General features: G+C 40.3%; 1 protein-coding gene across 2 annotated transcripts in view; it reads right to left on the bottom strand.

The window, feature by feature from the left end:
* Positions 1-2,304: 2,304 nt before the first annotated feature.
* The window catches only part of SHC4 (SHC adaptor protein 4), a 31,364-nt gene continuing 18,786 nt past the window's right edge, over positions 2,305-14,882 (bottom strand). Inside the window, exons 6-12 of one of the 2 annotated variants that reach the window (XM_057396923.1) lie at positions 12,804-12,855; positions 11,374-11,500; positions 8,773-8,950; positions 7,374-7,434; positions 5,817-5,996; positions 4,263-4,516; positions 2,305-3,529 (exon numbers count right to left, since the gene is read on the bottom strand). In XM_057396923.1, the coding sequence (XP_057252906.1) occupies positions 3,374-3,529; positions 4,263-4,516; positions 5,817-5,996; positions 7,374-7,434; positions 8,773-8,950; positions 11,374-11,500; positions 12,804-12,855 (1,008 nt within the window). In that variant the 3' untranslated portion in view covers positions 2,305-3,373. The remainder of the gene's footprint in view (positions 3,530-4,262; positions 4,517-5,816; positions 5,997-7,373; positions 7,435-8,772; positions 8,951-11,373; positions 11,501-12,803; positions 12,856-14,882) is intronic. The other variant, XM_057396931.1, reaches the window with a different exon arrangement.

Here is a 14,882-nt window from a genome sequence, read left to right as displayed (position 1 = left end):
TCAGGGTGCTCAGGGAGCCACTCTGCGTTCAGAGCTTCGAATCACACAATCACAGGCTGGTTTGGGTTGGAAAGGACCTTAAGCTCATCCAGTTCCAACCCCCTGCCCTGGGGACACCCTCCACGAGACCAGGGTGCTCAAGGTCCTGTCCATCCGGGCCTTCAACACCACCAGCTTACTTTAATCTGTTTCAAAAAAGTTTCTCTGAGTAAACTAACTTCTTCCACAGATTTGCCTGTAGCAAGCATTAAAAAAAAAAAAAAAACCAAGAAAGAAAGGTTTTTTTGAACAATGGGTGTTTGTTCCGAGATGAGGCAGATACGTAATAGCTCCATCTGGTGACACTTACCCTCAGCAATAATAATGCTGCCTGCTTGATGTTGGAGCAGAAAATGGAAGCTGTGGTAGGGGAGAGGCTTTTGGGTCACTTCTTACAGCATTCTTATTGATGGAAGCAAATAAATATGTGTGCTAATGTGATTTAGTGAAATTTATAGGAGCTGATAATCCACGTATCAGAGCTCTGAAAAAGAATGACCATGCTATCCTTGAAATATGCCATTATAGGCAGAAATAGCTATTCTTCCCAGGGGTTTCTAGTAACCATTAGAACAGAGATTACCAGTTCTACTGCAGCATTTTCATAGCATGAAACCATTAAACAAACAATCTACATGTGCCTTACAATTCATATTCACTTTCTCAAGAACAGTATTTTGAAAATCTTTCCAAAATTCAGGTAACTTTCTTTTTAGCATAGTTACTTCTAAGACTTTCACACAGGAGGTGATAGTGTACTTCATATGAGATAGCTGGTCCACAGAAGATAAAAGCAGCGTTAATAACTAAGTGAAAGCACATGTCAGAAACCAAAAACTGAGTGCCTAGTTCCTGCTCCAGAAGTATGAATGTCATTTATTCTAGGAAAATGTCCACTGTCTGCAATGCATGTATATATTGTATTTGAATTGTATCTAATTAGTTGGGTTCTTTGCTTTCTCATCAAGAGATTTTGAGACACTTGTTTACTGCACTAGCAGCCAATTATCTCCCAGTTTTCTTCCTTTTTTCCTTCACAGTTTTGCTTCAGACACATCCAAAAGCTGCAGCAGCAACAAAATGAAGTTTCTGGTCTTACTTCTTTTTAAGCCAGTGATATTCAAAGAGGGAGATACAGACTGCATCACACTGCGATCCAAACATCACACACTGGCTCAGGATGGTTTTATGCATTTGTAAAATGAAAACTGGTGAAGTGAAATAAGTCCCTAAGTCAGCATCTTGACTGGCAAAGTCATGCAGCTTTGATCTCATAGTATCACAACTCCAAGCATTATTATTCTAGTCACAAGTAACTTTGATCTGTACTAAAAATAGAGATGAAGTTCTGCACATTTTCCTTCTACGACCTGTCATAAACCTCAGGTGTGATGCAAAAGTCAAAACCACCCTACGCAGGTCTTTCTCTCCCCCTGACATGCCACAGAAGTAGCTATTTTTGCTTCATAAAGTCATGTCAAGCACATTATGAAGTTTGGCAAGACGTGAGAATAGAAAGGATACTATGCAGGGGTTTAACATTCCAGTTGTAGTTTCTTGCCAGCTATCCTCACAGTGGCACAAAGCTCGAGCACAAACTCTTGCTGGGGCCTCCTTCACAGGTGAAAAGCTTGCATAGGACAGAACTGGCATAAGCTTGAGTTTATAGTCTGAAGGACTGAGGTATCAATAATGCTAGACTATTAGCAGGGAAATTAACTACTAATGTTTTAAAGCTTCTCACTGCTTCAATATATGCAATTTAGTATTTTAATTATGTCATTATAAAGGAATGAAATATATTCTATGCCTATTAACTTAGGATGAGAAAAAAGGTGTTTTTTAAGTCAGCTCTAAGTGTGGCATTTAACATTGTATTTCCCCCTTCAAGGAAGCTTTTGTCTTCAATAATTTTACGTGTATATGACCACTCTTGTTTTCTAGAGGGAAGAGCTCTTACTATAGTGTCCCATTTAACATGAACACAGGCAAAAGAACAGAATTAGTCTTTTATAGCCAAGTCTTCCAGGAATTACTGAACTCCACAATCATTGTCTGCCTTGTGGAAGTGAGACAGTGGGCTGGGAGACAGAGAGAATGTTCCTGCTCACGACAGAAGACATTGTTTATCTTAAAGGGACAACCTTCTGAGGCCATCACCTGGATGTCCAGTTCATTCCCCAAATACCCCCTGCCTTTCTTCGATTACTTATTTAATCACTGTTTCTTCAGCAGGAGGCCCAAGAAATCACTGTACACTCTGAATACAGGATTGTTCATATCTATTTATTGTGGCAAAACAATTCATAGGTTTCCTTTAAAAGACTTTTTACCATATTTAGGAACAAATGGACTCTACGTGAAGAAAGGGAAAACTGTATCTTGTTTTGGAAAGAACATTGGATAAGGGCACATGCAAAGTTCAAACATCTTTTAAATAGTTTTCTTTCAAAATGTATCATTAGTTTTGTTCCGCTTCTCTAGTTTGTAAACAACTATGTAATCAATGAAAATATATTTAGGCTACGTTTAAAAAGAGATGTCTCCAGTATTAATTGGTAGTAATAGTAAAATCATATGCAAGACAAAAATATTAGGATCTAGCATGCTTGTCCTTTAACAAGTTCTATTCCAAAATTACATATATTAATTTCAACTTTGTAAATGTTGCATAATCTCAAATCTTCGAGTAGTCAGACAGTGATAAAAAATGATTAAGAAACCAGACAACCTTTCTGTATTGGGAATGCTACTTATTTCAAACATTACTTGCTAGTAAAGTGCTGTTACAAGCAAAATGAAATTGTTAGTGTCTATCGAAAGCAGATGACATTTTAGTAATATTCAAAATGTACTTGTTTTGGCAAATAGTTAACAGTGTAGACATGTTTGTTTAACCACCAAAAACTAATTCAGTATAAATAACATTGGTTTCCAATAATCCTATGCTAAAAGGCACGTACTAATGTTCCAGCAGTTCGTTCAAGTGAGCATTTGCATGTAGAGGTTTAATTGTGCTTTTAAATAGTTACTGATTCAGTATGACCTTGAAAGTGACATTTGTGCATGTCTAAAATACCTTCTCACAAATGAAGCTCCCACTCTGAAGGTGTAATTTCATTAAGATTATATATATCTATATAACTATGCCTGTTGATCTCTACAGATCTACATAGATATACACATATACATATATTCATACATACACACACAAAAGGTCGTCTGGAACAGCAGCAGAAAGTACAGTCTCTACTGTTTTGAATTGTCTTCATAATAGAAAGTTCTCGGTAGTTTTCAAACATTAATTGTCTTGGGATTTGTGAGATCCAAGAGATTATTTGTGATACTGCATGTGTCCCACATTATTCTCTTTCCTTACAGGCTGCTTCAAGCTCACTTCACTTCCAGAAGAGATGATTGGCAAGTTATTTTCCATGTGATACTGAATAAGATGACTCACACTATCAAATATATGGTCTTTGGTTCTCACCTAATGAAAGCAAAAGAATATATTTATGGTTAGACTGTGCTTATAACTGGTTGGACATGAACCTAGCACATTACAGTCAAAAGGCATTAAAGCCACTGAACTCACTGGAGCAGGAACATTAGTCTTTAGATAGCAATTTAGACTTATCTTTTGACCTGCCATTAGCTGACATGAAAAACAAAGGGCCAAGTTAAAGACACTGAATGTAGAATTGGGCTGATTCTGCTAAGGGGAATGAAATAAACTCCCCACCCCACCCCAAAGAGAGAAATTTTTTCCCTAAATCCCACTGAGGATTAATTTTCTGATTTACTCTCTCCACTGAGAAACGTCACTCAAGAGTGCTTTTCTAGCCCTGAGCAGAAGCCAGTAGAATTGAAGTGACCAGCTCTACCTTTTCTGTATCCAGAAGCGTGTTACTGATCAAATTCATTATTTAATGTTAGGGTTATTTTTCTAGCAATATAAAAACAACTCAAAAGATGTATTAAGTGTATACACTAATTATCAGCACCTGGATTAACAACATTTAAATACCTCACCTCTATTTCCATGGTACTTTGGTGCTTGTAAGTTCTTGAATTTAACTTTCAAACCTACTGAAATCTCTGGCTAAATTTAAATTAACCTGGATGAAATCCAATCAGTTCCACTTCCTAGAATGAACCCATGCATTCATTTTGACTGAAATATCTGAGCAGCCCTGACATTTCAGCATATGAGATGTTCATACCTTGCCCTCAGGATCCACCAAGAGCAGATGCTTTGCTTGCCCTCCCTGAAGTCCACTGAGGACATACTGACCAGGTGACGTTGTACTCTCTCGCACCAGAAAATCCCCATCATTGACTAAGAGGCTCTCTGCTGCTTTCCTGTTTAATTTGCCATGGTAACAGTCTTCATTCTTTAGCTGCTGCTTTATTTGTGGCAGAACACAGAGACCAGCTGTGTTGCTTGTGGCACTCTGCTGAACAGCTTCCGGTAACTCTAAAATTAAATGAAAGGGAATGTATTGGACACTTCACCTAGAACTTCACTCTAAAAGGATGAAAGACAGTATTTTTTATTAGCTTTTAAAATATTCAACAGTCTTGAATCTGTGCTCAAACCAGCCTTACAGACTGTAACGTTATGCACATATGAATGCTCACAAGCCTCCAGTGCATTAGGTAAAATTATCACACCATCTTCTCCCATACCTTAGATGGGAAAGCTTTGGGTCGCTAGGCAACAGGGATTGGAAACAGGAATTTGTCTGATGCTCTACTGCTTTGGGTTTGTATTTCTTTGGTTGTATTAAAAAGTCAAATCTTCCCTGTGAAAACAAGATTTTTGCTGGGGTTTAGCCACTGTTTGGTTTGTTGGTTTTTTGTTTTTTTTTTTAAAGATCCAGCTCTTTCTTTCTTCCTTAACAAGCTCCGAAGAGATTGTCATGGATCAATGGGAGAGTCATTTTGACTGGCTCCAGCTATGTGCAGGAATGTAAGTCAACATGGCCAATGTAGCCAGAAGGGAAGGATTACAGTATGATGCATCTGCTGTGAAAAAACGAACAATTACTGAATGTACTAACAAAACCGGGTGGTTTGGGATATAGCCAGTCAGACTGCAAATGATTCACAGGCAGGAAAATAAGAGGATACCACTTCTTCAATGGAATTGTGCAACCTAAGACTTCTCAGGATATCACCAGTTCTTTTTAGAGCATAATACAGCCCCGGGCTGGAAATGTCTCAATGGTCACGGATTTCCTTTCGTGCATTTCTGTTCAGTCCTTTGCCCACTTTCTTGTGTGGAGCCAAATATGACAGAGAGAACACTCAATAGGAAACTATAAAAGACAAAGCTAATAAATTAAGTATTTTCAATAATGAGGACCATCAGTAGCAACTATATAGTCATTTAATGGATATCCACCACTTTGAGTCTGTAAATCAAGACTTAATTTGACATACATTTAATACTACCGATCAAACAGTTTGACTTAGAAATTACTGGATGAATTCAAAGGTCACTTATCCAAGAACTGAGAAAAGATGGTCATAATGATCCCACTTTGACTGTGTACTACTGCCTGTGAAGCAAAGGCATCTGAAGCCACTTCCACCTTAAAGTGGTTAAGATCTTCCCTGAAGTATGGTGCAGTCACAAGCTTTCATATTATCCTAAAGACTTGCTTACTATTATGTGTGCAACACTATTATCATGAGTCAACTACAGAAGACACAGATAACAAGACTCCCTCTTTTCAAAGCTTAGGAAAGATAGGTATTGCAATGGGACCTACTGGCCTGACGCAGTGGGCTCCCATGGGTCTGTTTTGTTGCTGTACCGCGGGCTGTACAGACTGCAGACTGCAGGGTCTGAGTGTTGATGTAACACGGATCATCAAAAAGATCTGTTTTGTAGGCAGGCTTCAATAATGTTGCCTCTTTTTTTGTCTTCTGTGATCTTTCAACACAGTTACCTGCAATTAGTATATAGTATGCACAGATTTCCTTTTTTTTCTTAAACTCAATTTAAAATAACTGTAAAAGCTGAAATAGGAATGTTGTTTTTCTTATATATCCACTAAAATCATTCAGAAGGAAAAGAAAAATTGGCAGATGAACTAGTTTTTCCATATGGCTAGAAGGCACAAGGTACACTACCCAAAATTAGTTAGAAAGAAGTTTTCAAAAACATTTCAAAAGATTCAGTTCTGCTTCAATCAATGTCAGCAGTAAAGCCCTCACTGACTGAAAAGAAATTAACACATACGACTTTATAGAGACACAAGCCATATATGTTGTTTGTTGTAAAACCCTTTCCTTCCCCTCTGCACCACAAAAAAAGCTTCTGGGAAGCTGAACAATTCTCTCTCTTGTTAATTCTGGTGGAGCAGAGAAGATGGAGGAGGTTGGTGCTTTGTGGCTCCGTCTAGAGAGCCAAAGCCACATCTGTCAGGTTAGGATCCAAGCCCAGGAACAGGCTAACAGAATATCCCCTGCAGGGTATGAAAATAATAGCAGTACAGCTAGCCAAATAGCACACATAGTTTTGCTCTAGCAAATGTTTTATTCATAGTTCTATTCATTCATTCTTTTATTTATTCACCCTCTCTTTGCAGAATCCATTTGATTCTTCTTTTCTTAAATCAGAAATAACACAAGAAACTGAACTATCCCCTGCAGAGAGTGTAATGGATCACTTTAAGAGCAGTGCAGGTGGGAATTCAAAAAGGACCTCATTATGCAGTGAAAGAGATGAGCTGAGGAAATGTGCTCAGGGCATCAGCTGTAGCAAAGGAAGTCCAGAAAAAGATGCAGGCAGATGATCTGCTGGAGTCCCAGAGAGCAGATACTGCTAAAGGCAAATTGATCTCAGGCACAAAGCTGCCCAAGGCAGCGGAAAGGCCCAGTCACACTGGGAAGCCAGGGACACTGGAACAAAGGGCATGGGCTCCGTTAGAACAACCACCCAATGTTGATAATATGGGTCTCATCAAACATTTGTAGGGGGAAGGAGTATTTTCAGAGGGTGATAAGGAATGAAGTATCTTTCTTTTACAAAGCATATGAAAGGGAATAAACCACCAAAGAGTATGAAAGAATAAAAAACAAAGAGCTACTGTACAGTATCATGACAAGTAAACCAAGTAAGTCTGCCAGCAGACATGAAGATAGATTAGAGGCCTTTAGAGAAGCTGTAAGGCTTTTTTGTCTGTCCTTCATCTAAGGAACTAGAAATGGCCCACTAAGTAGAACACTTCTCTTCATTGTATCAAAAGCCAAGGGGTAGCTCTTGCAGGCAATCTGCCTTGGTTAATTCTGCATATGCACGAGAACGAAAAGAGAGTACATACCCACAGTTTTATTTTCTTCTGGACAGTTTTCATATATATTGATGAATGTTGGGCTGCATGTCTGTAGGAAAATTGTGAAAACAGACACATAAAGTAATCCCTTAGAAACCTCAGATAACTTAAAACATCCATGTACCTGTTAATGGGGATACAGGCAACTAAATGTATCTTCACAAAAAATTCCTATCTCCTCAAATAATATTTCATGCTGATACACTTCTTTCTACAGGGCATCATGTCTGGACATACTCCAACCTTACAGAGGTTAACTGCCTAGTTTTATACCTAAGATTTAGTATATACAATATAACTCCTAGGTAATACAGTTCAGATTTTCTTATAAATGTTTCTTCCAATAAAACCAAGGAGAAATAAGTACAAGCATCATGATTTGAAAGTGAAATGGTCACCAAGTTATTTGTGCAGCATTAAACAGTCATCAGAACTGAGAGGAAAAACAAAAGAGTAACACCCTGTGAAAAAAGGATATTTGCAGGGTAACCGCTTGCAATGACTCTGGCAAGCTTCACATGCAAACTCAGGGTCTCATCAAACATCATTTTAGATGTCTGGGGATGGCTGGGGAGTTGGAGACCACCAGGCCCACAGCCAAGATGTGGTATATGGTTGAAGTCAACAAAGCAGTAAGTGGATGGAACAGTAGCACAGGAAGAACCCAGGAGCAGTTGTTGCCAGACACAGATAACACTTGGGAGCAGCAGATTTTTAGACAGCACCAATGGGATTCCAGCAGGTACATCTGAGTGCACTCCCTCTAGAGCAAAGCAGCAGTGCCTCCTTCCCTGAGTGGGGAAATGCCGGTGTTCCCAAGAACTCACACAGCAGGCTTTGAAGTCTGTACAGTCAGTGTGATTTCTTGGGTTTCATTCCCCGCTATGCCAGTAAAGAGCCACAGATACATGCATCTTTTGCTGCTGTGGCTGATTTAACAGAATTTAACCTCTTGAAATACTCCAAGGGTAATTAATGTTGTATATATGTTGCTAGCAGTTAATGCTGTATGTATAGGTTGTAGAGCGTAATGGACAGGGTGAAATATTTAGCAGATCTCAGAATTAGGAGCCAGGAGGTCCCAGATATTGCAGATGTTCTCTCAGACATGCCATTTTAATCTGTATCTATTTTCTTCTCACAGCTAACAAGAGAACAAGGGAATATTACTTGGTCTCCTAAAAGTACTCTAAGGACAAACGAGTTAATATTCAGAAACTGCTTTGGGATTCAATTATGTACTAAGCATCATTAAATCTAGCCTAAAAAACCTTTTCCCAGGATAATCAGGACCTGGTTCTGATGTTAATGCCATACCACAGTAACACTTTATTATTCATTCCCGTAACAGGCAGTGAACAGTTATCCCAGAAGATGATGTACTTACCAAGCAATACTGCTTTTTGCACGCTGTAAAACAGTTAGCCCTTTGGTCCGTTTGCGCTTTCATTCGCATGTCTAATACTCCACCGGTGGGAGGCTCTTTCCCTGGAATTTCGTTGTAATATTCATGATCTTCCCTCTCCTGTGAATTCCCAGCTGATCCATTAGCATTTGCTGCCTCACTGAAAAAATATGGGGGGATGGGAGGAGGAAGGTGACTGATGTAATCAACTGCTTTCTAGTGTAGGAAATGTGTCCTCAATGTTTGCACATCGCACAACACACAGATTAGCCATATGGAGGCTGTAAAGGGCTTTGGGCCTGAACTTTCAGAGCTTTATTTTTCCACTTACTTCTTCCTGAATTAAAAATGGAATCATAAAATCAACCAGGTTGGAAAAGACCTTGATCATCAAGTCCAACCTTTACCCCAGGACTGGCAAGTCCACCACTAAACCATGTCACTAAGGGCCTTGTCTACGCAGTTTTTGAATGCTTCCAGGGACAGTGACTCCACCACTGCCCTGGACAGCCTGTTCCAGTGCCTAAGCACCCTCTTGGTGAAGAAATTTTTCCTAATATCCAATCTAAACCTCCCCTGGTGCAGCTTGAGGCCATTTCCTCTTGTTCTATCACTTGTTACTCGGGAGAAGAGGCCAGCCACCTCCTCTCTCCATCCTCCTTTCAGGCAGTTGTAGAGAATGGTAAGGTCCCCCCTGAGCTTTCTCTTCTCCACACTAAACATGCCCAGTTCCCTCAGCCATTCCTTATCAGATTTGTGCTCCAGGCCTTTCACCAGCTGTGTTGCCCTTCTCTGGACCTACTCCAGCACAGTCACTAGAGTTTGGGGTGCAGGGAGGTACACTCATTTTCTCAGCAACAGGCAGTCCAAATCCCTTTTCTTTGACTTGAAAATATAAGAGCCACCTACTGAAACGTTAAGAGAAGAGTGCCAACACATCGTTCATTAAGGTATCAAAAATGTAGACCATAAAACTAATTCCTCTGGCTTCTTTTCTCAACTGTATAAATCCAGAGAATGAGGGGGAAAGGGGAGGAAGGCAACACTTACAAGAGAAAATGAAAACCTCATAGCATTTAGTTAGAAAAGCCTGCAACTGTTTAAAAAAATCAAATATTGCTACCAGAAAAAAAAAGTAGTTTTCCTGAATGTACCCTGATTTTAATAACTATAATCAATATAACTGTTCTGTTTCAGCTGGAAGAAAACATGAAGGAGAGCACCCAATGTTTTTCTTGAGCTAAACCAGAATGATGATAGTTTAAATGTACAGCTGATACACTGCAAAACAACTAGGTGCTTCCTGTACTGTCTCCGGTCCCGAAATAAAAAACTCATCTCAAATCTTAATTCAGAATATAATTGGATAAAAGGCCTCAAGCAGGAAAGAGATAAAGTTCAAGTAGTTGATTATGTGATATGCAGTGCAAGTATTTGATTATGTGATTCATAGTAGTTTGGAAGGGAGTGACTCATTCACACAGCAATATTCAGCTTCTGTGCCTGAAGACCGTTCTCCAAGGCTGGCTGCAGGTCATGCTCAAGGAGGGAATCTAATTAGCCTGTTCCATTTCTCCTCACTCTGATGTACTTGTGGCATAACCTAGCACAGTTTCACAGGAAAGGCTTTTCCTCTGGTTATTGTCCCCAAGGAACACAGACCGGTATTAGCAGTGGAATGGCAAGAACCACTCTTGTAGAATGAAATAAATATAAACTGGAGCTGGGGCTGCTGTTATGCAATAAAACCAGTTCTGCTGTCTTGCGTTAGGCACTGTACCAGGGACACCGCCTGCACAGTGACTCCCGGTGCTCAGGATGCGGTTAAGCAGTATTATGGCTTTACCTGCTTGTGGGAGGTGGCAAGCAATCAAATTTGGTGTTACAGTAAAGACAAGACAGAGAAAAATAGGCATGTCTAATGTGTGAGGAGAGCTATAAATTAGAGCAAGACCTACATCCCCAGTGCAACAGAAAAAGGGTAAGTAAGATGGGGAACCGTACTCCTGAAATTAATCTAGGCACCATATTTTGAGCGATGTGCAGAGGACAGGGCTTCATACATTGAAATGCTAAGCAGTGGCTGTGTACACGAGGCTGATGTAAGTCACACCTGGTGGAATCAGAGGCTGCTGCCAGGACATGAGCAGAATAGCAGAAAGGTGAATTACAATGGCTTTTTTCCACCACCACACACTTTCCAGAAATACACCATGTTTAAACTTGGCATGGATCAGGACTGAGTTCTGTGTGTGTTTGCGCTGAACTTACTTGGGAAGAGTAGTTTGAACATTTGTTCAGCTTACTTGCATGACTTAAGAGAGGGCTGTTTTAGCTAAGGTACATTAGAGCTAAATTCTGTTGTGCACCTCTACAGATGTCACAGACAGCAGTGGAGTTTACTGGAATAAGCTAATTTTAGTCTATTATACTGTGTACACACAGCACATATTACAATTAACATATGCCCAGAAAGCGTATCTAAAGCATCTTACTTATGGATCAGTCTTTGGAGTATACTGTTTTCCTGAAAAGTACTAAAAAGAATGAAACCCCCAGTTAAGTGACTGAGAATGTGCTGACCTTTCATTAGATGCAACTAGGCTAGAGGGGTTCTTCAGGTACTGTCTGAACCGGAGCTCAAAAGCCTGCCCTATGGTGTTTATCACCTCCTGCGCCGTTCCATTGGGACATTCCAGTATATGGCACGCTGCAATGAGACACATTAATTAAGTAAATACACTTTATACCAGAGAGACATACGCTATTTTGCTTACAACAGAAGAGCTGGGCATGAAATTGCACAACTAGATAGCTTTAGGACATTATACAGACTGAGATTTTTGATAAGGAAATTGCTCTAAGCATTCTTTTATCATAGTATCTACTTATATTTCAATAAAGGAAATTCTCCATTTATGCTTCCTGCATGGAGCGCTCCTGTATCTCCTTTTCTCTCCCTGCCTGACAGTAAGCAGAAGCAAGGGAGAGAAGCAGCCCTGCCAGTGTGCAGTTTTCATGTGAAACAGCAGGAAAACACAAGTATGGGTGGCTCTGGCAGCCTGGGGCAGGTCTCCCTCAGGACAAAACCATGCTCCTTCCATCAGTCCTTGTTCTCACACACCACCTCAGGAAACTCACTCCAGTAGCAAGTGCCCTGTGCCCAGGTGGGCTCTCCCCTCTGCTGAGCCACCATGAGATAGCACTATGAGGTGGTGCTGGGCCAGCTGCCAGCCCTGCCTGCAGTACATGAGTTCTATACCTCCCAGCATCAATACCAGCAGTATTCAATACTGGTGACCTCGCAGAGTGCCCCAAGTGTTTCAAAACAGCAGCGATGGAGGTACAGAGAGGAGGCAGAGCAGACTGTAAGGCCCAGCTTCTCCAGAAAACATCCCAATCTTCTGAGCCATCCACAGCACCTCAGAGTGAGATCTCCTGTGAAGTGCCACTACCAACTTCATAGCCATTGGCAGTGATGTTCTGAGAACTGTTTGGCATGAAAGCAGCCAAAGGCCAGTCTTTCTTGTACCGTAGGCAAATAATGAGAGTGAAGGAAAGAGATTTTATCCCCAAGGTTAGCCTCCAGAGGGGAGAAGCTCCAATATAGCTGAGTGTATAACCCCACTCTGCCTTCCAGCAATGTACCCAGAAGTCTGGGTTAGATGAGGAGGCTCATTTGCTACCCTTCACACAACTGGAAATTGCCCCAGAGCAACTTGCCAGGCTCTGCCCTTCCTCGCCAGGCAAAGCCAGTTTGGGAGAGTTCCTACCCCTGCATGGGGTCACCAGCTAGTACAGCTGACATGCAGATTCGCACTTAGTTGCACAAAGAATATGGCATTTAAAGCCACAGCCTGCATACCATCACCCATATCCATGCAGGGAAGTCAGAAACTGTACAGAACATTGAACTGTTCAGTAGTTTTCTTATTTTAAAACTCAAACAGTTCCTTGGTACAGGTAAAGCCATCATATAAACATGTATAACAATCTGAAAATTGTCTCCATACCTCTCTGATTAACAGGATCTTTTGCTACATATGCAACGTAGTCTGTTGTGTCCTTTAGGGAAGAAGACAACAAATGTCTTTAAAATTGTCATTATGAACAACCCTACAAGCACAGCAAAGCAACTGAGCATAAAGAGATATACTTTTAGCTTTAAAAAGCATGCTTCTTCCAGGCTAAACAACTGGAGGTACTAGCAAAGTGGGCTAAGGGAAAGATCAGTGACACACCAGTAGCTATGGACACAGTAATTGACCTGGAATCTTTTCCTTTAAATAAATGCATTAGACCATCTGGCATTCTTTGGGTCTTCAATAAACTCTGCATTCAATTCCAAACTCTGCAAAAGGAGTAGAAATACAACTGGTGCCTCATCAGCAGGCAATGCTGCTCTCTTCCGCTGCTTCCATAGAGCTCCAAGCTTCTCCTGTGTAATGCATTAGGGCTGCCAGTCACAGCTTTTAGTCCTTATCAATATCAGTGGAAGATAAAACAGTGTTAAAACACTGCAAGGGAAAAGTTAGAATATTCCTGATTTTTAGAATGAAGATTGAGTTTTCAAGGCATCTTAGAGAAAAGATGCTCTTTAAAATACTGCAGAATACAATAGGTACCTGACCTCAATTCCTGCTGACTGATTTTAGACTGGCTACAATCAGGTTAAATTACTCTGGATCTCAAGGCTGCTGCTGAGATCAGACAACCTCAGTATAATCAGTTGTCTGTTTCACATTCTCTTTCCAGCCAACATTGAAATAATCCTCATTTTTCCTGTCAAACTAAAAAGGGAACTGGAATAGAAAAATTACTGCAATAGCAAGGAGTTGCTTGATAACTCAGTGTTATAGTAAAAATGGTGAGGTAATGAATAACATGTTTTTAATTATTAAGGATTCATTTTGTTATTTTGGATATTTAAGGTGGGATGAGGAAAATGCAATTCACAGCTTAAAGGCATGGCTCTCTTGAGGGAAGATGCAATCAGCTGGCAGGAAACAAGGCCCCCATTTGCAATATGCACAAGAGCAATCATTTAATAATTCACAATGAATGACACGAGAGGCAGGTCTTAGGGCCAGCAGAACTTGTCCCAAATAATTCTTTTAAAATCTCCAAAGTTAACATCATTAAAACTAAATAGTTCTTATGTGTTTAAGGAACTCAATTTCCCTTCTTTTCCTTTCAGGTTTTTCTTAAAGTTTATAAATATTATAGGATGCAATTTCAAAATTAATTAGATCTAGAGAGGTACTAGAAACTAAAGTAACTGGAGCAGTATCTGCTATTTTTGTATCTTTGTAATGTTTATGTACATGCATGGATGACTAGGCTTTAAAATAACGCCAGAGTAGGCTTTATTCTTGGGCAGAATACTGGTACTTCTTAACAGTGCAGAGCAACACTGAACTGCGCTTAGACACTGAACATGGGGGCAGGTGGAGAGACATGTCCTGTGGAAATGGTCTCCCATTTTAAATGTAAAGAGAATCTTAGGAAAATTACCTGAACAAGCCACCAAAATTGCCCCTTACATGAAGTGCCACTGGACTTACAGTTACCACTGCTGAGCCAGACCTCCGTTTTATTATATATTCTCCCAGTAAGAAAAGTATCACAAACTGCACCACCAAGTCCATGTCCTGCAGCACATCTGTGTGCAAGCTCATCTCTCGGTTGTCCTGCCATTAAGCACTGATGAAACCCAGCCGTGCATAGCCTTTGAGATCTGACAGAATCACTAAAGAGAGCCAATGCAGGATAACAATATAAAAACTACTAAAAAAGGTAAACAAGCCCTGAGAATTAGTCATCCAACCTGCTGAGCAGAGGTCTGAAAACACATCCTTGAATTTTCCAAGCTGGAAACGTTACATAAAGACAAACCAGACAGCCAGAATCTAGGACAGGGTACGTACCTCAAAAACAAGTCATCTTAAGGACATATTTAAATTGTTTAACTATCAAGAGAACTGAAATTTGGAAATGAAGCACTGTGATGCTCACCACAACAGTGTGCCAGCACTTGGAGCTACCTGGAAATCCACATCAGGAAGGACCTGCAAAGCCCAAGGACTGTAATA

Source organism: Pezoporus wallicus, unplaced genomic scaffold, assembly GCF_028554395.1.
Source record: "Pezoporus wallicus isolate ANWC-B61680 ecotype Strahan unplaced genomic scaffold, APGP_CSIRO_Pwel_v1 contig_3952, whole genome shotgun sequence".
NCBI lineage: Eukaryota > Metazoa > Chordata > Aves > Psittaciformes > Psittacidae > Pezoporus > Pezoporus wallicus.
Note: the sequence above shows the minus strand (reverse complement) of the source record. Positions and strands in the feature narration are given on the sequence as shown.